We start from the raw sequence: 25,035 nt of genomic DNA on the forward strand, positions 1-25,035 counted from the left end.
GCATCTGAACAGCTACAGTTTGTTGAATTTATGCGTTATACATAACGCTTCTTACTTTCGTTCCAGAATTAGACTTTAATGTCGCCATGGTGACCATTACTCAACACTCACCTGGAGTCCGCTCCCTACCTGTATTCTCAGGCCTACCCTGCACTGAGGTCCGCTCCCCCACTCTCTTAACCCAAATTGAAGGCACCATTGGCCTTCAGAAATAACCATGGTGACATCAGAGCAAAGGGGGGGGGGAAAGGCTGTAAAAAATATGACATCAAAAATGTGCAGCTTTGCAGGAAATATTACAATGTGGCTGCAGATTTTTGGCGGCTGAAACATATAAACATCGGAGCGGCACAGGGCAGCAGTGACAGAGTCCATACAGCGCATAGACAAGCCCTAGGTTTCATGGCAGCAACTTCACACGCTTTCTCCATTTCTTACTTGCCGTCATTGGTTGGTGCAGTTTTGTAAACAAACAAACAAAAAAGGGGGGAAAAAGGGGGGGTTTCTTCACCAACCTGTCGCTCTGTCCCATCTGGATGACCCCGCATGGCCCTCGGAGAGGGGCTCCTGTTGCCGTGGAGCCCTGTGGACTTTTCTCCCTAGATGGAGAATGTTCGTTCATTCAGATCAGCCTCCTTTCATTTCATGGAACTGAGTTAATCTTTAAACCGAAGGTGTTCCCTTTGCCTTATCTTTGAGTGGGGGGAGTCAGAAATGCCCACTGCCTTCCTTTCTCATGCAAAACTGAAGTGAGGCCCAAAGGGTCCAAGCGGCTGAAACTTTAGGAGTATCGAAAGGGAGCTTTTTGTTTGTTACAGTTTTTGATCCTTTTGTTTGTCCATTCGTGGAAAGTGCAGGACAAGGAATAACGGGCTCAAGTTAAAGGAAGCCAGATTCCGGCTGGACATCAGGAAAAACTTCCTGACTGTTAGAGCAGTACGACAATGGAATCAGTGATCTAGGGAGGTTGTGGGCTCTCCCACACTAGAGACATTCAAGAGGCAGCTGGACAACCATCTGTCAGGGATGCTTTAGGGTGGATTCCTGCGTTGAGCAGGGGGTTGGACTCCATGGCCTTGTAGGCCCCTTCCAACTCTGCTATTCTATGATTTTATGATTCTATGATACTTAAGCCGTAAACCGAGGGACGGCTGACTCCTTGGGTTTACAGGGAGGCCTTTGCGCAACAGAAGTTCCAGCCGCAAAGTGGAACGTGGCCTCCAGCCCGGCATCGCTTATACGAGGCAGCCACCAATTCGCTGCCTGTGCAGGGCTTTCCTGTGAAGCTGTGCTGTAAAAACAACAACCCAGGCACTTATGTCAACTTTTTATGCTGGTGTGAGATCACCACGGCTTTTCCGCCATCTGACCTTGCTGCGGCATCGATCCGGGGGCATTCCTGGGTGGAAGGCAACATCTGATTGGTCACCAGGAGCAGGGCAGAGGCCAGGGGCTGGGCCCAGTGAGCCGCTGGAAAGCCTGTGCTGCCTCCTGACATCGGGATTACCTGTGGCCACCCTGCAGCAGTGAAACCGCAGGGTTTTCCCCACAGCAGCACCAACATGGTGCTGTGAAGACGGCCCCCCGCCCCGCCCCGCCTCCTCACAACGACAGTAATGTATCCACGCCACCATGAGTTGCAAAGCTAGAGTGGTCCAGGTTGCTGTGGTCTCCCCTTGTGTTAATTTAAAGGTAGCAGAAGCAAATGATGAGGTCTCAAGCAAAACTGTGTGTATAACATCATAGAGAAAAAGACTACACTGTGAGATCGGACACCCATCACCCTGAGAGCCCCCTGGGGTAGATTCTGCACCTACTTTTTTTTTCTGGAATTGCTGCCAGCATTTGTTCACCTACTTCTTACTGAAAATCCAGATTCTGCCATTGTTGTAGAATCATAGAATAGCAGAGTTGGAAGGGTCGTCTAAGGCCATTGAGTCCAACCCCCTGCACAAAGCAGGAATCCACCTTAAAACATCCCTGACAGATGGCTGTCCAGCTGATAGCCTAGCTACAGTGATCCAGGCTCTGATAACCTCTTGTTTGGATTGCTGCAATGCGTTATACGTGGGGCTGCCTTTGAAAACGGTCCGGAAGCTTCAGCTGGTACAAAACAGGGCAGCCCGTTTACTAACAGGGACTGGCCGACGAGACCACATTACGCCAGTCCTTTTCCAGCTTCATTGGCTGCCAGTCCAGGTCCGGGCCCGATTCAAAGTGCTGGTATTGACATTCAAAGCCCTAAACAGTTTGGGGCCAGATTATTTGAAGGAACGCCTCCTCCCATATGTACCTGCCCGGACCTTAAGATCATCTACAGGGGCCCTTCTCCGTGAGCCCCTGCCAGAGGAAGTGAGGCAGGTGGCTACTAGGACTAGGGCCTTCTCCACTGTGGCACCCCAGCTGTGGAATGAGCTCCCCAGAAAGGTCCGCCTGGTGCCTACACTGTACTCCTTTCATCACCAGCTGAAGACCTTTTTATTCTCTCAGTATTTTAACACTTAATTTTAACTTAAATTTAAATTTTACTGTTCTAACTCTGTATTTTAATCTTATATCAATTTTGTTGTGTGGTTTTATCCTGGTGGTGCTTTTTATACTGTATTTTGTATTTGTGCTTTTAACCTGTTGGTTGTTTTATTATGGTTTTAACTTTTGTGAACTGCCCAGAGAGTTTCGGCTATTGGGTGGTATAAAAATGTAATAAATAATAAATAAATAAATAAATAAAACGGGGTGGGGGGTTCCACTCCTCGGGTTTATAGAGAGAGGCGGCCCCGATCCCTTCTTGGCCATCCGACGTTGCCGCTGCAAAATCCAGCACCGCCTCCTGCTCCCTGCTGGGTCTGGCGAGCCTCCGTCCGTCCCAGGCCCCTCTTGCTGCGTGGCCTGGATCGTGGCCTGACATGGCTGGCCTGGCTCTGTGGGCTGATGGAGGGCGGACTTTCTCCCCAGCGCCTTTTCAGTCCGCCGATTGATGGCAGTTAGAACACCTGTGAGCGCGAAGTGTGTGTGTGTGTGGTGGTGGTGGGTCGCCGGAGTTTCGAGGGAGGTAAACTTGAGGAGCCGGGCACGGGGGGGGGGGGCATGGAGCGCCTGAAGAGCTCTGTGCCCGTCGGGGGTGGGGACGGGATGGGATCGTTTGTTTTGTTGTTGTTGTTTTGCTTTTCGCTCCGGCTCTCCACGTTTGTAAAGAAAAGGAACAAGAACGCGGCTGCCGGGCGCGATGCCGGGATGGGGAGGGGCGGCGGCAGGGCCGGTGCTACCATAGAGGCCACTTAGGTGGCTGCCTAGAGCGCCAAGGTAAGGGGGGCACCGAACACCACACCCGGAAGTTGCTCTCCCACAGCAGCTCTGAGAGAGCGGCTTCTGGGCGCGCTGTTCTGAAGCCACCCGCACGCCCCAGCATCCTGGCTTCACTTTGGCTGGGCGCCCACCCAGCTGAAGTAAAGCCATGCCTGCCTGCCCCCACTCCAGCGTCCTGGCTTCACTTTGGCTGGGTGGGCGTCCAGCCGAAGCGAAGCCAGAATGCTGGGGTGGGCAGGCGGCTTCAGAACGGCGCACTCAGAAGTTGCTCTCCCAGAGCGGCTTCTGGCCGGGTGCACCGTTCCGAAGCCACCCGCCGGCCCTCCGGCCCCCCTACCCCAGCGTCCTGGCTTCGCTTCGGCTGGGCGGGCATCCAGCTGAAGCGAAGCCAGAATGCTGGGGTGGGCAGGTGGCTTCAGAACGGCGCACTCAGAAGTTGCTCTCCCAGAGCGGCTTCTGGCCGGGTGCACCGTTCCGAAGCCACCCGCCGGCCCTCCCACCCCAGCGTCCTGGCTTCGCTTCAGCTGGGCGGGCAAGATGGCACCCTGCACCCAGGTATGCTGGGGTGGGGGTGGGGGTGGGTGAAAGCAGCTCACTTGCGTAGGGCGCAAAATAGTCTGGCACCGACCCTGGGCAGCGGGCTCTGGCGATGAGCCTCTCGCGAGCTCCACCCCCGCCCGCCCTCGCCTGCTCTCCGCTCCGCCCCGCCGGGGCGCTGAAGTCCGGCTCTGCAGCGCGCCCGGTCCAGGCGCAAAGCGGAGGCGCCCTGCAGCAGCCCCGGCGCCCCCATGGCTCTGCCCGCCTTGCTGCTCCTCTGCCTGGCCCTGCTGCTCGCCCTGGCCCGGCGCAGGCGCGCCCAGGCGGCGGCCCCGCTGCCCCCCGGGCCGCCCCCGCTGCCTCTGCTGGGCAACTTGCTCCACGTCGACGGCTGGGACATCATCCCGACCTTCCGCCGGGTGAGGGGGCGCCCGAGGGGCCCGCGGGGAGAGAGAGGGCGGCGGCGGCGGCGCGGAGCCAGGGCGGCGGGGCGGAGGGCTTGGAGCCCAAGCCCCGGTCCCGCTCGCTGGCCGAGGGCCGGCGGTGGAGTTCGAGAAGGCGGACCAAGCCCGCTTGGAGGAGCGCAGCGCTGAGCGCTGCGAAGGGAGAACTCCGTCAATCCCCACCGAAGGGGCTTAAAATGCCCGTGGAGGGTTTTCGGGGGGGCCGGCGGGGGGGGGAGTGCCGAGTGGTTTAATCCGCCTCTCCTGGTGCACGATGGTCCCCGTCTGAATTGGGGCTGCCTGCACTTCGCGCGGAATGAAAAGCTAGCCTTCTCTGTGACTAGCATTAAGGTGTAGTTTGGCTCTGGTTTTGAGCTGGATGCCCCCCCCGCCCCCCCCCCCCCCCCAAGCCTTTCCCGCTCTGGAACGCAGGAGTCCTGAGACTTTTGTGTGCAGAGATGTATTGATGCAACGGCGCTTAAGATGTGGCAAAAGCCATTGTCGGCTGTAGCTGGGTGGTGCGTTTCGATGGGAACGAAGACGTCCCCAAGTCCCCAAGAGCAGGGAAGGGCAGAGAGAGAACGCTTCACGAGGTCTGGAATGTCCCACTGCCAGCCAATCAACACTCCTGATTGGAGGGGTGGGGGGAAGCGCAGCGAGGTCCTTGCCCAACGGTAGACTCTGTGTTGTCTGAATGCAGCCCTGGCCTTATTATTATTATTATTATTATTATTATTATTATTATTATTATTATTATTAATTTATTTATATAGCACTATCAATGTACATGGTGCTGTACAGAGTAAAACAGTAAATAGCAAGACCCTGCCGCATAGGCTTGCAATTTAATAAAATCATAGTAAAACAATAAGGAGGGGAAGAGAATGCCAACAGGTACAGGGTAGGGTAAGCAGGCACAGGGTAGGGTAAAACTAACAGTAGAAAGTAACAGTAGAAGTCTGCACAACATCAAGTTTTAAAAGCTTTAGGAAAAAGAAAAGTTTTTAGTTGAGCTTTAAAAGCTGCTGTTGAACTTGTAGTTCTCAAATGTTCTGGAAGAGCGTTCCAGGCGTAAGGGGCAGCAGACGAAAATGGACGAAGCCGAGCAAGGGAAGTAGAGGCCCTTGGGCAGGCAAGAAGCATGGCATCAGAGGAGCGAAGAGCACGAGCGGGGCAATAGTGTGAGATGAGAGAGGAGAGATAGGAAGGAGCTAGACCGTGAAAAGCTTTGAAGGTCAACAGGAGAAGTTTATATTGGATTCTGAAGTGAATTGGAAGCCAATGAAGAGATTTCAGAAGCGGAGTAACATGGTCAGAGCGGCGAGCCAAGAAGATGATCTTTGCGGCAGAGTGGTGAACAGAAACCAACGGACTGATGTGAGAAGAAGGAAGGCCAGAGAGAAGAAGGTTGCAGTAGTCCAACTGTGAAATAACCAGTGCATGAACAAGCATCTTGGCAGAAGAGACAGACAAAAATGATCGAATCCTGGCAATATTATACAGGAAAAATCGACAAGATTTAGCTACTGCTTCAATATGAGGAATAAAGGAGAGCGAGGAGTCGAATATAAAGCCAAGGCTACGAGCTTCCTCGACCGGAGTAAGCGTAACATCATTGACAGTAAGAGAGAATGAGAAATGAGGAGAAGGTTTAGGAGGAAAAACAAGCAATTCAGTCTTTGCCATGTTAAGTTTCAAGCGACGATGAAGCAGCCAAGCTGAGATATCTGAAAGACATGCCGAGATAGATACGATCGTGAACATCAGGAGAAAGTTCCGGAGATGACAGAGATAGTTGTGTATCATCGGCGTACAGATGATATTGGAGGCCATGAGATTGAATAAGCTTGCCCAAGGGCAACATGTATAAGGAAAACAACAACGGGCCAAGCACCGAGCCTTGCGGAACCCCTACTGAAAGGGGAAAGGAGGAAGACGAGCTGCCATTAGTCAACACGCTGAAAGAGCGACCCGCTAGATAGGAGGCAAGCCAGTTATAGACAGAGCCACAAAATCCAAGGTCATGAAGGGAATCTAAGAGAAGATCATGATCAACCGTGTCAAAGGCTGCAGTTAGATCAAGGAGAATAAGAACGGAATAATGGCCTTTAGACTTGGCAGTAAGGAGATCATTGGTGATCTTAGTAAGGGCTGTTTCGGTGGAATGCAGAGGACGGAATCCAGATTGAAATGGATCCAAAGCAGAGTTACTAGAAAGAAAGTCAAGACAGCGAGAGTAGACCGCACGCTCCAGGATCTTTGAAACAAACGGCAACAAAGAGACAGGTCGGTAGTTAGACAGAGATAGCCTATCAAGAGTAGGTTTCTTGAGAATGGGAGAGACTGTAGCATGTTTAAAAGCAGAAGGAAATGAACCAGAGGACAGAGAAAGATTAATAATATGTAGCAAGGAAGGGAGGATAGCAGGAATAAGATTAATAAAGACGCGAGAAGGAATCGGATCACGAGAACAAGTGGAAGGCTTCAAAGAGCGCAGTATTGTAGACAGTTCATCCGCAGAGACCGAAGGAAACGCAGAGAAATTTGCAGGAGGAGCTGACAGATGAGGAACAGGAACTGGAAGAGGAGCAGAGCTGGCCAGATCAGAGCGGATAGTTTGGATTTTAGCATTGAAAAAAGAGGCAAAGTTATTAGCAGACAGAGAGGCGGGGAGAGATGGCGGATTAGGCTTCAGAAGAGAATTGAAGGACGCAAAGAGCCGCTGAGGATGCCTAGCATTTGACTGGATCAGCGTTGAGTAGTACTGCTGTTTGGCCAGTGAGATGGCAGAAGAGAAAGAGGAGAGTACAAATTTGTAATGGACAAAGTCTGCCCGGTCCCTGGTCTTACGCCAAAGGCGTTCAGCTGCCCGGGAACAAGAGCGAAGGTAGCGGAGGGAAGAGGTGAGCCACGGTTGGGGTTGAGAAGGGCGAACTATCCGAGTTGTAGATGGAGCAAGATTATCAAGAGTTGAAGATAAAGAGGAATTAAAGAAGGAGACAGCTGAGTCCAAGGAGACAGCCGAACAGACAGAAGGAAGAGAGGAGGCTAGAGACTGGGAAAAAGCCTCATAATTGATAGATTGCAAGTCACGACACTTACCATTGCTTTGACAACGCATACAAGTGTCTCTTCAAAACCAGGGTCATCGTCGTCTTCTTCATTTGCCAATGGATCCAGGCTCTGCTTTGCCACCTGATGACGTTCCTCAGCCTCTTATCTCAGCTGGTGCCCACGAAGGCGGCAGAAACTTTGCCTCAACAAAAGTGCTTTATACTGTTGTTTTTATCCTGTTTTTATGTTTTTGATGGTTTTTAAATTTTGTATACTTTTAATGTTTACCATTTTTAATTGTTGTAAACTGCCCAGAGAGCTTCGGCTGTGGGGCGGTATATAAATGTAATAAAATAAATAAATAAATAAATTTAACCCACAAGTCCTTGCCATAGAGCAGGACTGTCCCGCTGGTGCCATCCATTCCACTCCTCCACAGCTGCTCTGTCGTTGGCAGAATCCCAGGGTCACGCTGCCCCTTTGCATCCAAATCTGGGGTGCTGAGATGTGTTCTTTGTCTCCCGGCAGCTCCAGGAGAAGTACGGGCCGGTGTTCACCTTCTACATGGGGCCCCGGCCAACCGTGGTGCTGTGCGGCTACGAAGCCATGAAGGAAGCATTCACAGATAATGCCGAAGCGTTTGGCGGGAGAGCTCCGATACAGGCCCTGGGCGATACCATTTCCAAGTACGGTGAGTGGCCTGCTTGCAAATAGAAAGGGATTGCGAGCAGAAGGGATGCAGCATAGAACGGGGGTTGGTGGGGGGTGGGGGGAATGCTCCTGCATAGTTGGGGAAGGGCGATGGCTCAGCGGCAGCTCAGCGTTTGATCCTGGCATCTTCCGGCAGGGTTGAGAAAAACGCCGGTCTCGGAAACCCTGGAGAACCGCTGCTCTGACTCCGCGTTATAGATCAGCTTCCTCTGCCCCCGTTATGCCTTCGTCAATGGGCTGGAGGGGAAGGGAGACGAGCCAGAGGCGGGTCACATTCTGGAGGGAGCAAAGTGCCTGCGTTTTTCTATCGCTCTCTCTTGCCCCCAGGGGCAGGGCCACAGGGCTTGGCTTCCAAGTCTCATCGAGAGGGAACAGATACGAATGTCAAATCCAATCCAACCGTTTCTGCAGGCAGCAAATCCTCTGGCCCTGAGCAGGTTCTGGGAGAGCCACCTGTGCAGCCCCCAGCCCCACTGCCCCCCCCCGCCCCCCAAGGCTGCCGCTGAACTCCCAACTCTCGCTCTTCTTGCTGGTGCCTTCCACACATGGCGCTTTGCTGCCTCACTCCTTTCCTGCAGAGAATCCAGAAGATGTCGTTGCCAGCTGTAGTTTTCTTGTAAGGGTCGTCCCCTCCCCGCCCCCGGGGGCCATCGCTCACGTGCTTGTATGCCTCTCTGCTGACCCTTCACCACAGCCGACTCCTGGAGTGCAGCTTTATTTGGGGGTAACCAGTAAAAGTGGCCTTGAGGCTCACAAACACAGGGCTGACTGAGGGGAGGAGAAGGACGCTGAATATAAACCCCGCCCAGTGAATTTGGCTACTGCCAATCTCCCCTTGAGCCCTCCACAGTCCACCCACCTGTTCCACCCCAGGGCTCTCTGTGCTCATCTCCGGCCTGATCCGTGGCGTGTTCCTCCATTTTCCTTTTCAGGAGTGGTCAGCACCAATGGGGAGCGCTGGAAGCAGCTCCGTCGCTTCACTCTCACCACCCTGAGGAACTTCGGGATGGGGAAGAGATCCATCGAGGAGCGGATCCAGGAGGAGGCCCGGTTCCTGGTGGAAGCGCTGCAGGAGACGCAAGGTGACTCTTCCCCCACGCGCCCCTGCTTTTCCTCACAAGGATGCTGTGGTTCAGTGACAACTGTGGAGGCCAAAGGAAGAGGGCCCTTTGCTTCGGAGGAGCCAAAGCATGTTTTGCACAAATACGTCCCTTCCTAATCTCTCCAAATTTTATTTATTTATTTATTTATATTTATTGCATTTACTTCCAAGGAACCCAAGGCGGCGTACATAATCCTCCTCCTCCACTCCATTTTATCCTCACAGCAACAGCCCTGTGAGGTAGGCTGGGCTGAGAGTCTGTGACTGGCCCAAAGTTACCCAGTGAGCTTCCATGGCTGAGTGGGGACTAGAACCCGGATCTCCCGACTCCCAGTCCAACACTCCAACCACTATGCCACCCTGGCTCTCAGTGGGCTGGTGCACAGCGTCAAATTGGCCACTTTACGACCAGCCCCTTTAAAATACAGGAATTGTCAATTCTGTGAACATGTCAACGGTCTTAGGGTGGGGGGGGGGAGGCAGGGAATTTCTGTAGTGTGACCTGAAATCAATCCAGCCCAGACCCCACAGGCTTGAACATCCATTCCCCACTGACCCTCTCCCTCTGCCGCCTCCACAGGGCATCCCTTTGACCCTACCTTTTACCTCAGTCATGCCGTCTCCAACATCATCTGTTCTATTGTGTTTGGCAACCGGTTTGAATATGAGGACAAGAACTTCACCACTTTGCTTGAGCTGATCAATACATCTTTCCGGCTCATGTCATCCCCCGGGATGCAGGTAAGTATCAGTGTCCCCAGTGCCCAGAGGGACTATTTAGTTCTATATTTATGTATTGCTCCACAGTGCTAAACAGATTCCAAAGTGGTGAAAAAAGTTAAGAAGATAAAAGAATTAAAAAAAAAAATATTAAAAATGTGTTATTTTAAATAACAGAATACTAGTGAACACCATGGCTGGTCAGTCAAGGAAGGCTCCAGAATGGCCGTTAGCTCTTAACAGACTTATATTTTACTTGTTTCATCTTCATATTATCTACATATTATGGGTTAGAAATTCACCAAAATCAACATTCAATCGATTCCTTTTCTTTAAAGATCTTTAATGCTTTCCCGTGTTTGAAGCGGATCTTTCCCAGTCCCCATCGCAGACTATCCAAATGCTTCGATGACATCATCAGCTTCGTCCTGCAGAGGGTCCAGATGCACCGCGAGTCGTTCGATCCAAATTGCCCTCGAGACTTTATTGACTCTTTCCTCGCCAAAATGGAGCAGGTGCGTATTAGAGCCAAGAGGAAAGGAGAACCAGAAAGACAGCCTCGGGTGACGGAGTGTGCAAAGAGGAGAGGGAATTAATTTCAGCGGGGAAGTGCATTTCCAGCTAAGTACCTTAATGGGAGGGATGGAGTTGACAAAAGTAGGATTTACATGCGGATTTGATGATCATTCAGTGAATTTCATAACAAACCATGGCAAGTTCTTGGTGGTATGGGGATACCAAGTCATCTTGTCTGTCTCCTGAGGAATCTGTATAACGAACAAGTAGCAATGGTAAGAACAGACCACGGAACAACGGACTGGTCTAAGATGGAGAAAGGAGTACGGCAGGGTTGTATACTCTCACCTTACCTATTCAACTTGTATGCAGAACACATCATGCGATGTGCTGGGCTTGACAAATCCAAGGCTGGAGTTAAAATCGCAGGAAGAAACATTAACAATCTCAGATATGCAGATGACACCACTTTGATGGCTGAAAGCGAGGAGGAGCTGAGGAGCCTTATGACGAAGGTGAAAGAAGAAAGTGCAAAAGCTGGGTTGCAGTTAAACCTCAAAAAAACCAAGATTATGGCAACCAGCTTGATTGATAACTGGCAAATAGAGGGAGAAAACATGGAGGCAGTGGCAGACTTTGTATTCCTGGGCGCAAAGATTACTGCAGACGCTGACTGCAGCCAGGAAATCAGAAGATGTTTACTTCTTGGGAGGAGAGCAATGACAAATCTTGATAAAATAGTTAAGAGCAGAGACACCACACTGACAACAAAGGTCTGCATAGTTAAAGCAATGGTATTCCCCGTAGTAACCTATGGCTGCGAGAACTGGACCATAAGGAAGGCTGAGCGAAGGAAGATAGATGCTTTTGAACTGGGGTGTTGGAGGAAAATTCTGAGAGTGCCTTGGACTGCAAGAAGATCAAACCAGTCCATACTCCAGGAAATAAAGCCAGACTGCTCACTTGAGGGAATGGTATTAAAGGCAAAACTGAAGTACTTTGGCCACACAATGAGAAGACAGGATACCCTGGAGAAAAGGCTGATGCTAGGGAAAGTAGAAGGCAAAAGGAAGAGGGGCCGACCAAGGGCAAGATGGAGGGATGATATTCTGGAGGTGACAGACTTGACCTTGGGGGAGCTAGGGGTGGCGACGGCTGACAGAAAGCTCTGGCGTGGGCTGGTCCATGAAGTCACAAAGAGTCTGAAGCGACTGAACAAATAAACAACAAAAAACCTTAATGGGAGGGATGGAGTTGACAAAAGTAGGATTTACATGCGGATTCGATGATAATTCAGTTTTCATTACATTGTTGTGTGCTCCTCACTTCCCCCATCAGTGAGAAACTCCTAAGGCAGCACCCTCTAGGCTGGGTCTCCCTTGCATGAGAAAGTGCCAGGAACTCTGATATTTGCCTGTTTACAAATATATAAGCCCAGCAGAAGTAGAGGCCAACAGGAGGGATGGCAGCACAGTGGCAGAAGCCCCGGCTTTGCATGCAGGAGGCCCCAGGTTCAATACCTGGCAGCATCTCCAGGTAGGGATGAGAAACCATCCAACCTGCAGCCCTGGAGAGCCGCTGCTGCCATTCCGTGTTGACAATACTGGGCGAGGTGGATGAAGGGTCTGACTCCGTCTAAAGCACCGTCCTCTATCCCTAGAGAGGAGAAAGCTGTCCTGCTACTTCCTTCTCCCTTGAGGCTGTATCAGGGTCTCAGCCACCTTTGTTTCACCTGAGCTACACAGATGGGATGATGTTTCACTAGACAGGAGATAGAGTACACCCACTAAATAAACGGAATTGCCTTTTACCGCAAGGCAGAGAATCAAGGCATTTTCTAGGATGCCCCAATCACCTGCTGCTATTGGTACCAATTTAGGGTGTGCTGCCTTGAATTTTCCTGGAACCGAAATCCTGCTGACCATTGGCCAGTGCAAGCGTGCGAATTTGCCTCTTGCTTGATCATGATGCTTTATCTCCTTTTTTTTCTTGTGCAGGAGAAAGAGAACCCGGTTTCTGAATTCCATGACATGAACCTGGCTATTACGGTTTTCAACCTATTCTTTGCAGGGACGGAGACGGTCAGCATCACCCTCCGATATGGGCTTCTCATCCTCCTCCGGCACCCAGAGATAGAAGGTGAAACCCCCCCAATCAACTCGGTCTCCTGCTAGTTACTTGGCCCCACCAGTAGGGATTTCTGTTTGGCTGGCGGGGGGGCTAAATTGTGGTGGGCTGGGTAGTTCTGGAAAGCAGAGGAGCTGCCTCTGTCCAGTAACACACCCGATGGTTTCTTCAGAACCAGGCAGAGTTTCCTTTCATTGATACAGAGAAGAGCTGGGATGAAGACCGTAGTTAGTTAATTTTGTTGTGTATTTTAAATGTTTATGGTTTTGTTCCCTCACCATGTATATTTTAAACTTTGTAAGGCCACCTTGAGGCCCAGCATTGGGCAAAAGGCGGGATACTACTACTACTACTACAACTACTACTACTACTAAATAATAGTAATAATATGCTGAGTCAGGGCCCCAGTGCTGCCTGCTCTGATTCTCCAGGGGCTCAGGATGAGGGAGGCCTTTCCCAGGTCCTGTCTGCTGAGATGCTTTTAATTGGGAATGCCGAGGACTGGAGCTGGGACTTTCCGGGCCTGTACTCATGACAACCCATTGTGGGTTAATTTACCTGCAAGGAGCTGTGGCTTATGGCAGGTGCTATTATGAATATTGAAGCCCTGTCTGAGGTAGCTGTGGCTTCTTGTGTCTTGCAATTCTGGCCAGTGGGGGATTATTATTATTATTATTATTATTATTATTATTATTATTATTATTATTATTAATAACAACAATAAAAAATATTTCTAACCTGCCCCTCCATCCTGATCAAAGCAGGGAACAACAAGTATAAAATACATAAAATATTAATCAAAACACAATATTTAAAACTTCCTAAAAACGTACTAAAACCATCCTAAAACTCCACTGGATAGGCCTGCCGGAAGAGATCAGTCTTTATAACTTTCTTAAATGCTAAAAGACTGTTAAGTTGACGAGTCTCCTCCGGCCGGCCATTCCGCAGTCTGGGAGCAGCAGAAGAGAAGGTCCTCTGGGTAATAGTTGTCAGCCTTGTTTTTGTTGGCTGGAGTAAATTCTTCCTGGAGGACCTGAGTGTGCAGGGCGGGTTGTATGGGAGAAGGTGATCACACAGGTAGCCTGGACCCAAACCATGTAGGGCTTTAAAGGTGATAACCACCACTTTATACTTCGCCTGGAAACAATCGGCAGCCAGTGAAGAGATTTTAAAAGTGGTGTAATGTGGTCACCCCTAGGTGTACCGGTGATCAGCCTGGCAGCCCTATTTTGAACTAGTTGAAGTTTCCGGACTGGGCACAAAGGTAGCCCTATGTAGAGCGCATTGCAGAAGTCGAGCCTCAAAGTTACCAGCGCATGCACTACTGTCTTAAGGGTAAAACAACCGTAGCATAACCTTAAAACAGACCATAGGTTCTTTAAGGGCTGTTTGAACCTCAAATAACTCATGCCAGTTGGATTTGGAGCACACGACAAGCCTTGGCAAATCCCAGCCAGGGCTTGCCTATTCACAATGGCAGATGTGCTCCTCAAGGGTTGATTAATCCACGGTGGGCTGTCGTGTCATCCAAACCATGTCTCTGCATGCAAAGACCTACTTTTAAGCCCTGACACCTCTTACAAAAATACGTAACTCTCTCAGCTTGTCAGTCAGTTCTTATCCCCCCTGTTGAGTTCTGTAGCACACAGCTCTGAACCAACGGCCTTATCTACTTCTTTACAGCAAAGGTCCAAGAGGAGATTGACCGGGTCATCGGGAGGAACCGGAGCCCCTGCATGGAGGACCGGATCAAGATGCCCTACACAGATGCGGTTGTCCATGAGATCCAGCGGTTTGGGGACATACTTCCTGTGGTGACTTCTCACTTAATGACCCGTGACACCACATTTCGGGGATACAGCCTTCCCAAGGTGATTCACCGGGATAATTGCAGCATTTGTATAGAAACATAATGATATCGGGAGTTCTATTTTCCATCTGTTTCTTAATGATCCCTAACATGGGTTTCACCTTTTCTTATGTGGGTTGATGTTTTAAGTGAGCCATCCACCATGACCATAAAGGTTTCTTTTCCGGTCAATTACCACTAGGTCAGATCCCATTACTGTATCTGAGAGGTTAGGAGTTTTTGCCCTAATGTGCATCACTTTATACTGACACTGATCTGCATTTGCCATTCTGTTCTCCACCCTCTCATGGTCCTTCCACACAGGTGGTTCTTAGCACTGTTCCTCAAAAGATGTTAAGCTTTTCTACATGAGGCTGTTAATCAGCTGTTCATCCACGGTATTTACTTTTGGTTTTGTTGAAGAATTAACTGAGCACCACAAAAGGAGCATTTTCTTACCTGCTCTTCTGCTACATAACCTCTAGGCTGCGCTGTGGTATAACTGAATAGCACAAATACACAAGCAGAAACAGCGTTTTCTTTCAGAAATTATACTCCATTTCCCCTCTTCTAAAAAACTTGCTGAAAATGCTGTTCACAAACACAAGCAAAACTGGAGCAAAACTTGACATTGTCTAAAGAACCTATAAATAACAATGAGCAGAGAATTATACTGAAATGCTTCATGCAGAGAAGGTTTTTAACTCCGTTGTCATCCAGTAGTCCAAACAGTTCCCTGACTGGTTTCCTGGTCTTAATGTACTTACAGAATTTGTTTTTAGTGGTTTTCATGCTATTTGCAAGAAAGCTCCTCAGATTCCTATATGGGACCTGTCTTTTAATTCCACTTCCACCAATTTGCACAAAAGCAATCTCTCAACGGTAAGGAAGGGCTCTCGTGTGGGAGTGATCCCAATCACACATACGATCCTGGAAGAATTGAGCTGCCCTAACGGAAATGCTCCATTGACACCTGCCTGGAAAGTGCTACACAAACACGAACGATTTGTTATTAATATTAGTGTTATGAATGGAGGACGTTCCAGGTGTTCAGGCCAGAGAGACTGAGCCTGGTAACCGTTGCCTCTGGGGCCTCTGTTCTTCCCTTCTAGGACACTGTGGTTGGGGTTTTCTTGACGTCTGTCCTGCAGGACCCTCAGTACTTTGAGACACCCAAGAAGTTCAATCCTGGGCACTTCCTGGATGAAAACGGGGCCTTCAAGAAGAGCGAGGCATTCCTGCCGTTTTCATCAGGTGACACACCTGGGGGTTTTTTCTTCAAAAATGGGATGTAGGAGGAGGGAACAGGAGGGCGGGTTGTTATGCTGGGCCTTAGGATGGGAGCAGGCAACCTTTTGTGGCCCACGGGCCCATGTGGCTATTTGAGAAGCTGTCCTGGACACCGCCCCAAAATGGTTGCTGTAGGAGGCATAGCGAATCATAAAGGACAAGTAATCTGCCCCAAAGACTGAATACAAGGCAGAGATGGGGTCTGGACCCCAACACCCTAAACAACACATTTGAACCCACAGTTTTCAACAGACACACACACATGCCCCCTTCCAGCCAGCCTCCGTTCATACACACACACACACACACACACACACACACACACACACACACACGCACCCCACATATCCATCCTGTATGCATGCATGCACACACACTTTTCCCTCCCTTCTCCTCACATCAAAACCCACTCTTTTTTAGGGTCCACCCCAAAATGCCCCAAGACCCTTTCCTTGACCTCTTGCTGTCTCGCAGCCATGAAGCCTTTGTCCGTTCAGACATGAAAGCGCACAACCCCCTTCAAGGCCAGCTGGCGCCTCGAGGCCTCCCTCCGCCCCTCCTGGCTTCCTGCTTCTCTCCCAACCCAACCCTCCCCCCTCCGTGGCTTCCTGCTGCCTCCCTTCACCCCCAGCTGCCTCTCCTGGCCTCTCCGCGGCTCTCCCTAGCCCTGTGCTGCTCTCTTTTGACACCCCCCTCCAAGTTTTTTTTTTAATTTATTGTTGCATTGATACCCCACCTTCTTTCCTCCAAGGAACCCAGGGCAAAGTACATAATCCTTCTCCTCCACTCCATTCTATCCTCACAACAACAACCCTGTGAGGTAGGATGGGCTGAGAGTCTGTGACTGGCCCAAAGTCACCCAGTGGGTTTCCATGGCCGAGTGGAGACTAGAACCCGGATCTCCCGACCCTCAGCTCAGCACTTTAGCCACTATGCCATGCTGTCTTTATGAGTCCCTTGTTCTTCCCCCTTCCCTGCAGAGAAAAGCATCGGCCTGCATCTGCCCCCCGCCCCCCCCCCGGCCCCCTATCTTCATTGCCTACAAATGTCTTTAAGTCCTACTTGAGGCCCAGAGACATTAATGGGAAATGAAGACGGCAGTCGCTGGAGCCCCCCCCCCCCCACACTTTGCTTTGAAGCAAATGCTGGTAAGAAAAAGTGTGTGTGTGTGTGTGTGTGTGTGTGTGTGTGTGTGTGTTCTTTTAAAAATTAGTATAATATTGCCAGGACCCTTCATGACCTTGGATTTTGTGGCTCTGTCTATAACTGGCTTGCCTCCTATCTAGCGGGTCGCTCTTTCAGCGTGTTGACTAATGGCAGCTCGTCTTCCTCCTTTCCCCTTTCAGTAGGGGTTCCGCAAGGCTCGGTGCTTGGCCCGTTGTTGTTTTCCTTATACATGTTGCCCTTGGGCAAGCTTATTCAATCTCATGGCCTCCAATATCATCTGTACGCCGATGATACACAACTATATCTGTCATCTCCAGAACTTTCTCCTGATGTTCACGATCGTTTCTCGGCATGTCTTTCAGATATCTCAGCTTGGCTGCTTCATCGTCGCTTGAAACTTAACATGGCAAAGACTGAATTGCTTGTTTTTCCTCCTAAACCTTCTCCTCATCTCTCATTCTCTCTTACTGTCAATGATGTTACGCTTACTCCGGTCAAGGAAGCTCGTAGCCTTGGCTTTATCTTCGACTCCTCGCTCTCCTTTATTCCTCATATTGAGGCAGTAGCTAAATCTTGTCGATTTTTCCTGTATAATATTGCCAGGATTCGATCATTTTTGTCTGTCTCTTCTGCCAAGACGCTTGTTCATGCACTGGTTATTTCACGGTTGGACTACTGCAACCTTCTTCTCTCTGGCCTTCCTTCTTCTCACATCAGTCCGTTGGTTTCTGTTCACCACTCTGCCGCAAAGATCATCTTCTTAGCTCGCCGCTCCGACCATGTTACTCCGCTTCTGAAATCTCTTCATTGGCTTCCAATTCACTTCAGAATCCAATATAAACTTCTCCTGTTAACCTTCAAAGCTTTTCACGGTCTAGCTCCTTCCTATCTCTCCTCTCTCATCTCACACTATTGCCCCGCTCGTGCTCTTCGCTCCTCTGATGCCATGTTTCTCGCCTGCCCAAGGGCCTCTACTTCCCTTGCTCGGCTTCGTCCATTTTCGTCTGCTGCCCCTTACGCCTGGAACGCTCTTCCAGAACATTTGAGAACTACAAGTTCAACCGCAGCTTTTAAAGCTCAACTAAAAACTTTTCTTTTTCCTAAAGCTTTTAAAACTGGATGTTGTGCAGACTTCTACTGTTACTTTCTACTGTTAGTTTTTCCCTACCCTGTGCCTGCTTACCCTACCCTGTACCTGTTTGCATTCTATTCCCCTCCTTATTGTTTTACTATGATTTTATTAGATTGTAAGCCTATGCGGCAGGGTCTTGCTATTTACTGTTTTACTCTGTACAGCACCATGTACATTGATGGTGCTATATAAATAATAATAATAATAATAATAATAATAATAATAATAATAATCGAGAAGAGATCCTGGCCCTCCTCTGTGTGACAGCCTTTCAAGTATTTGAAGAGTGCTCGTACTGCTCTAACAGTCAGGAAGTTTTTCCTGATGTCCAGCCAGAATCCTAACACCCTTGCCTTTCTACTCCCCAGTGTAGTGTGTCCAATATGAGAGGTAATATGCAGCCATGGTGAGTAGTCCTAGCCAGCTACCTTCTCTTCCTCTCCCACCACCAGCCTTCCTGATTGCAGGTGTGCTTTGTCTTCTCTAGGCCTCTTTTCTAGCAACGGGGAGACCTGGAGGCAGCTCCGTCGCTTCGCCCTCACCACTCTACGGAACTTCGGGATGGGGAAGCGGTCCATCGAGGAGCGGGTCCAGGAGGAGATCCAGTTCCTGATGGAGGAATGCAGGAATACTCAAGGTTCAGATCTTTGTTGCCCGATACCTAAAATGGCCCTACTTCTGCTGTGTTCAGCTGGACGGCACATCATCCTTTAAGGGTTTTGGAACGTTAAACAGTCCCTAAATCCAAACGCACGGCTGCTGGAGATGCTTGGGAGGTGCCACGCGTCTTGTGGTTCTCATGATGATTTCTTCCCCCTTACAGGGTCACCCTTTGATCCAACCTTTGTCCTACGCCGCTCTGTCTCCAATGTCATTTGTTCTGTGGTCTTTGGGGAGCGCTTTCGGTATGACGATAAGGATTTTCAGACCCTTCTGGATCTCATCCAAGAGAACTTCCGGCGGGTGGATACTGTTTGGGTACAGGTGGGTGCAGAGTGAGAAGGACTGGGAATGGGTGGGGAAGACCCACCCAAGCATTGCACAGCAATTGGGTGGCAGGATTTGGCCCTGGAAGAGAAAATATATTTGGACTCTTTGCAAGGTGGCTTTTGCTTCCCTTGTTGCAACAACCGGTTACCTCCCAATGATTCAGGGCTTAAAGGTCTGAGTCCCCCAAACCAGCTGGACAGGGAGTGAGGGGGTTGCTACCATGGAGGTGCCATCTTCTGCCCTGGCACCCTGTCTGTGGAACACCCTGCCTGGGCAGGCCAACCCAACAGAGCACCTTCCTTACATTTTAGGCCCCAGGCCGTTGGTCCTGTTCCTCTAGGATTTTGTTGTTTAATTACACATTCACAACGGAGTTTTATTTGGGTCCTTTTCTTCAATTTGTGGAGCTGCCTTGCTGGTGACTACATAGCTAAATTCTTGAGTTATTTAAATGCTAGTCCTTGTGTCCTTTTATATTTCATAAGGATTTTTGATTTTTATTTGTTTTTTTAAAATATATTATTTATATTGTTTGTTATGCTTTTTTTGGTATAGTATTTTATTCTTTTAGCTTTATTTAATCCTGCCATAGAACTTTTGTCAATGGCAGGTTTAAAAATTTTTTAAAAATAGGTCCTACTAGAACACCTACAAAAAAAGGCCTTTGAAATCTTGCATCTAACTTTAACCTGGTGCCTCACGATGAAACCGAGGGACATTATGAAGTCTAAGGTCAAAGGTATAAACTTCACAGGGCCAAGAAAGTGCTCTCATTGCTGTGCCTCCTAACCAGGCCTCTATTCAGCAATGGACCCTCACCTCCAGTGGGCATCCGAGACACCCCTCCTTCAGCTTAGTAATGGCTTTCTATCGCAGGCACCCTTTGCCCACAGATGGGAGGGGCGGTTTTCATCCCCCTCCCAATCTCTGTTCCAATTCACAGTTCTATGGCCTCTTCCCTCAAATCTTGAAGCACCTTCCTGGTCCACACAACAGGCTCTTTGAGAACTACGCGGAACAAAAACGTTTCGCAGCCAGGATGGTCCAGAAACACGAGGACACTTTGGACCCAGACTCTCCTGGGGATTACATCGACACCTTCCTCATCCGGATGCGGCAGGTACATCGGTTCCCACAGCAACCCCTTCTTGCAGCAGATTAGGAGGGAAGGAACATTCTCCCAGGCTTCACCAATCCTTTGCCCACTTCTCATTAATTTTAAAATGGGTCTTCGCTGTGTAGGATTTGCGTGAGTGTGTGAACATTATAGAACAGCCTTCCCCAAGCTGAGGCCCTCCAGAAGTTTTGGATTTCAACAGAGGGCTGTCTATACACTTTGGAAGCCCCACAGTGGGTATATGAAACAGCCACCCTGGGGCTTTCCCTCAAAGCTGCACATTTAAGAAGTTGGGGACTTATCCTGACTTTTTACGCTGAAACAAGGTCCCCACAGCTCTTCCTCTGTCTGACTTCACTCTGGCATTGAGCCAGGGGTGTTCCCAGGTGGAAGGCAACCTCTGATTGGTTGCTGGAAGCCAGGAAGAGGGCAGGAGGAGGCAGACCCAGAGAGCCGAATGGCTGCCGAAAAGCCCGCGTTGCCTCCTGCCATGGGGATTACAGTGCAGGGAAAGCATGGGGTTTTCCCCAAAGTGTCGGCAACGCAGTGCCATGAAGACAGCCGGCTGACCAATGGTCAGGAGTGCTGGGAACCATGGTCTAAAACATCTGCAGGGCACCAGCTTGCAGAAGTCTGTTCTTGAAGAACCTTTGGTCACGGCTGGAGAAAAGAGCCACATGTGGGGCGCTGTGCAGAGCCTCCACCCCAATTCCACTCCCAGACCATCTTTTGCTTGTGCTTCCTGTCCCCATTGCCTGCAGGACAGTGGGAATCCCAGCAGCGAATTCCACAAAGAAAACCTCATTACCTCTGCACTGGACTTGTTCTTTGCGGGGACTGAAACCATCAGCAGCACCCTGAGATACGGCTTCCTGATTCTCTTGAAGTACCCCCAAATCACTGGTCAGTTGAGCTGGAAAAGGAACCATATAGAAAAGAGCAAGTGTCTTTTTGGGAAATGCAGCTTACTGGGTGGCTGCTGAAAAGGATATTAAAACTAAGCCTTTCTTGTGAATTCTTCCTCCTGTGCTGCTCCATCACAGAGAGAATCCAAGAGGAGATAGACCAAATAGTTGGGCAGAACCGGGCCCCGTCAATGGAAGACAGGGTGATGATGCCGTATACAGATGCTGTGATTCACGAGATCCAGAGATTCATTGACATTAATCCACTTGGCATACCCCATTCTGTCACACGTGACACAGAGTTTGCAGGATACACAATTCCTAAGGTATGTGGACACTCGATTTATGACCAACCAACCCACCCCCCATCCTATCCAACTGGATAAGGGCAAAATAGGTCCATCTCGCCCACCATTTCTTAAAAGTCTTTCCCCTTAGATTCCATGCCTTGTTGGAACGAGGTATAGTCTACACTGAAGGGCTTTCGTTCCCAAGGCACCACTGTGCCAAAAATTGTCTTCATGTGCAGATGATGCTCAGTGGGCACATGGCACACTATATATGCCTTCCTTAGAATTCAATGAAGTGCCACATACCAAAAAAAAAATGCAAACTATTGCAATTGTGGGAGAAGAAGGCAGAGTCTGAAAGGTCATATGTACTTTATACCCGATATATATAATTTAACATAGTGCTGCATCAATGCTTCTATTATGGGATAAGGGAGAGAGCATGTTCTTAAAAAATAGATGATGAAAGGCATGCATAACTGCATCTGAGATCAAGAAATGTGTGAGTGTGTATGATGGTCATTTTAATACAGAGTATAATATAGAATACTTGAAAGGTGGTCACACAGAGGAGGGCCAGGATCTCTTCTCAATCCTCCCAGAGTGCAGGACACGGATTAATGGGCTCAAGTTAAAGGAAGCCAGATTCCAGTTGGACATCAGGAAAAACTTCCTGACTGTTAGAGCAGTACCACAATGGAACCAGTGACCTAGGGAGGTGGTGGGCTCTCCCACCCTAGAGGCATTCAAGAGGCAGCTGGACAACCATCTGTCAGGGATGCTTGAAGGTGGATGCACATGCATACTGACCCCAAAGATGACCAAGCACCACAGGCTGAACCCCCTCCATCCTCATCACTTCTAATACTGCTCAGATAGTCCACGGCAAGCACCGAATTCTGGAAGTAGTGGAAGGTGTATGCAAAGGTCATGCCTGTACTTTCTAATGCGGTTTATCCTGCTTTTTGTTTTGGGCTAAGAGAGAAGCTCTATACAGGATTTCAGGTTTAAAAATAAAATGAAATGGTTTATTCACAGCTGCACGTGTGAATGCAAATATAGCCTACAGCAACAATTTCTAACCTCTAATCCTTGTCGACAAAGGATAGGAAATAGAGGACAACCAGAAATTCCCCACCTGTAGGTCGCCTCCCCCACCCCATCACCATGTGGGGTTGAAGGTGAATGTTCACCTCCACCCCCAAAATACCTGGTGGTCGGTCCTCACTTCAATCAAGCGCACAAAAGTTAGGGGGGAGGCTGCCAAACCAGTCGGACACGTAAAAGCTACACCCACCAGGAGATATCGCTGTCCAAGTTCTGCAAATAGCAGTAATGAGTCCACACACACACCCCTTAGTCAAGTTCTGCTGTGGGAAAAATTGGGCAGGATCCCCACAACTCCATGGTCTGCAGTGGAAGCAGTGAAGGGTCCACAAGTTGTACACTGCTGGCCAGGCTAAAAAAACCAATGAATGCATCCATTTAGGATCCTCAACTCTGTGCCCGCACCCAGCCCTTTTGGCGACAAGCCAGGACTAGAGATTAGCGTTGCATTGATTTCACCTCCAGCTGGGCCAATCCTTTTCCTCATTCCCCAGGGTACATTTGTGTTTCCATTGCTAAACTCCGTGTTGCACGACCCCATCCAGTTCGAAGCCCCAGAGACCTTTGACCCAGGGCACTTCCTAGATGAGAAGGGCAAGTTTAAGAAATCTGCTGCTTTCATGCCATTTTCTGCAGGTGAGTCTGGCACATACAAGCTCCCCCCCCCCCACAAAATATCTCCATGTACAGAGCCCACAGCCTCCTTTCACATGGAGCAACTCCCATGATATCCCTAACCTTTAAAATGAGAAACCTACTAACCTACTTCAAATGTAGAGATGCTAAAAATGCCACCATCTTGTTCTTGGAAATGACAAACTGTCAGGGATGCTTTAGGGTGGATTCCTGCACTGAGCAGGTGGTTGGACTCGATGGTCTTGTAGGCCCCTTCCAACTCTGCTATTCTATGATTCTATGATTCTAATGCTGCGATCCTCTATACACTTCCCTGAGAGTAGGCCCCATTGAACTCACCAGGGCTTCCACCTGGGTTAACATGCACAGGATCGCACGACCCATTTGTACTGTTTTTCACGCTCCTCCCCTGAACAATTTAGCCACTCCCGCTACCTCTTTGACTGTCTTCCCCTGTCACCATGCAGGGAAACGCTCCTGCCCCGGAGAAGGCCTGGCTCGGATGGAGCTCTTCCTCTACCTCAGCACTGTACTGCAGAACTTTGCCCTGGCCTCCCCCGCGGGCTGTGAGGAGATCGACATCACCCCAGAGTACAGCGGCTTTGGGAAAGCCTCGCGCCAGTACCAGCTGTGCCTCCTTCCTCGCTGATACCTCAGGCCCACTGGCGTAAGAGCTGCCCTGTGACCGTGGGGAAGGCAGGGGAGTGTCTACCTTGACCCAGCCCCCCATTTCACCTCGGAGGACTGCTCTCAAAGAGCCAAACAGAAAAGAGAAAATGGCCTTTGCGACGGCAGTGGAGTTTGTCAGAGGGTTTTGTTTTTCTTTTCTTTTACGAGTACTTTTGAGCTCATTTACAGGTTAAGCTGGTGAACAAAAGAGGTGGCAGGTTCCTTGTGCCAAAGCAGAAAAGGGGCTGCTAGGTATGGAGTCGGTAAATAAAGATGTTGAAGCAAAATGAATGTGCAGAAAGAGAGAATGGTAAAGAAAAAAGACACAAAGGAGAGAGAGCTATGGATCGAGGGGACGTTGAGCCCTGGGGACGAGGCTGCAGGGGTGTGAGAGAGAGAGATACACACTGTATTTCCCACCTCCCAACGGTGTAAGACTGTCAAAACATACAAAGGAGTGGCCAAGGGAAGCCCTGTATTTTGGGATACCCACAGCTGGGCACTTCTGCAACTGCAAATAACTCCCCACCCCAAAAGAAACATAAATAAAGGGCAGGGGAGGTTGGAGTGTGGTTGTGAATCCATTCTGAGTGTCCTCCAGATACAGCAAGAACTCTGAAGAAGGCATCCAAGGTGCTGAACCTCTTTGGTGGATGGGGTTCAGCACCACGGACAGTTCTGACAGAGAGCCAGAAGGGATTCACAGCTCTGCCAAAACGGAGCTGCTGGCCTCCCCCAATGAAGGCGCCATTTGTGCATCTAAAACGGGGTTGGGGAAAACATGCAAAACTTTCCCCAGTGCTGTTTCTGCACAAGAAAAGAAAAATCATTTAAAACCAGGGGTCTCCAACTGCGACGGAGATCACAGCCAGCACAGAGATGGGTCTGGGGTGGTGGCTCCCACTTCGTACAGCAGATGACATATCTATTTTCTCATTTCCTTTTTCCATTTTAATTCCATTGCAAGCAAATGGCAGGAAATCAAAGTTCCAGCAGTGCTTAAGAGACTCAGTGTGGAAACCAACTGAGCCTCCGACAGACTAACACACCAATTTGGCTGAGGATGGATTCATGCAGAGGTGGCGCTTAGAGCAATAGAGGTTGCACACCCTACAGCTCTTTTTCCACCAAAACTAAGAATGGAAGGAACCCAACAAAACCATGTTAATATGAACACTCCTTTTAGATCTGGATTGACAGGAAAGAACCTTTATTAACAGCAAACCTCTGAGAAATTATTCCCAGAGGTGCATTATTTGGAGCAAATCTTGCATAGCCCAGCTCACTCAGCAGGCTTTGTGGAGTTCAAATTTGTGACGTTCTCTCCCAATGAAGGGGAGTAAGCAGTTCAGACTACACAGAAA

General features: G+C 49.5%; 1 protein-coding gene across 1 annotated transcript; it reads left to right on the forward strand.

The window, feature by feature from the left end:
* Positions 1 to 4,094: 4,094 nt before the first annotated feature.
* On the forward strand, positions 4,095 to 23,666 carry LOC134407834 (cytochrome P450 2B11-like). The gene is made up of 15 exons (XM_063139781.1): positions 4,095 to 4,262; positions 7,869 to 8,031; positions 8,984 to 9,133; positions 9,734 to 9,894; positions 10,212 to 10,388; positions 12,387 to 12,528; positions 14,203 to 14,390; positions 15,481 to 15,659; positions 18,425 to 18,594; positions 18,781 to 18,941; positions 19,891 to 20,067; positions 20,826 to 20,967; positions 21,108 to 21,295; positions 22,861 to 23,002; positions 23,470 to 23,666. The coding sequence occupies exons 1-15, from the start codon at positions 4,095 to 4,097 to the stop codon at positions 23,649 to 23,651; spliced, it is 2,490 nt and encodes an 829-aa protein (XP_062995851.1). The 3' UTR covers positions 23,652 to 23,666.
* The last annotated feature ends 1,369 nt before the right edge of the window (positions 23,667 to 25,035 follow it).

Source organism: Elgaria multicarinata, chromosome 13 (assembly GCF_023053635.1).
Source record: "Elgaria multicarinata webbii isolate HBS135686 ecotype San Diego chromosome 13, rElgMul1.1.pri, whole genome shotgun sequence".
In the NCBI taxonomy this organism is placed as follows: Eukaryota; Metazoa; Chordata; class Lepidosauria; order Squamata; family Anguidae; genus Elgaria; species Elgaria multicarinata.

Coding starts and splice junctions, on each gene's coding strand:
- LOC134407834 (XM_063139781.1), top strand. CDS start 4,095: ATGGCTCTGCCCGCCTTGCTGCTCCTCTGCCTGGCCCTGCTGCTCGCC. Junction 9,895..10,211: donor TGTCATCCCCCGGGATGCAG/GTAAGTATCAGT, acceptor TTTTCTTTAAAG/ATCTTTAATGCTTTCCCGTG. Junction 21,296..22,860: donor CAGGATACACAATTCCTAAG/GTATGTGGACAC, acceptor CTCATTCCCCAG/GGTACATTTGTGTTTCCATT.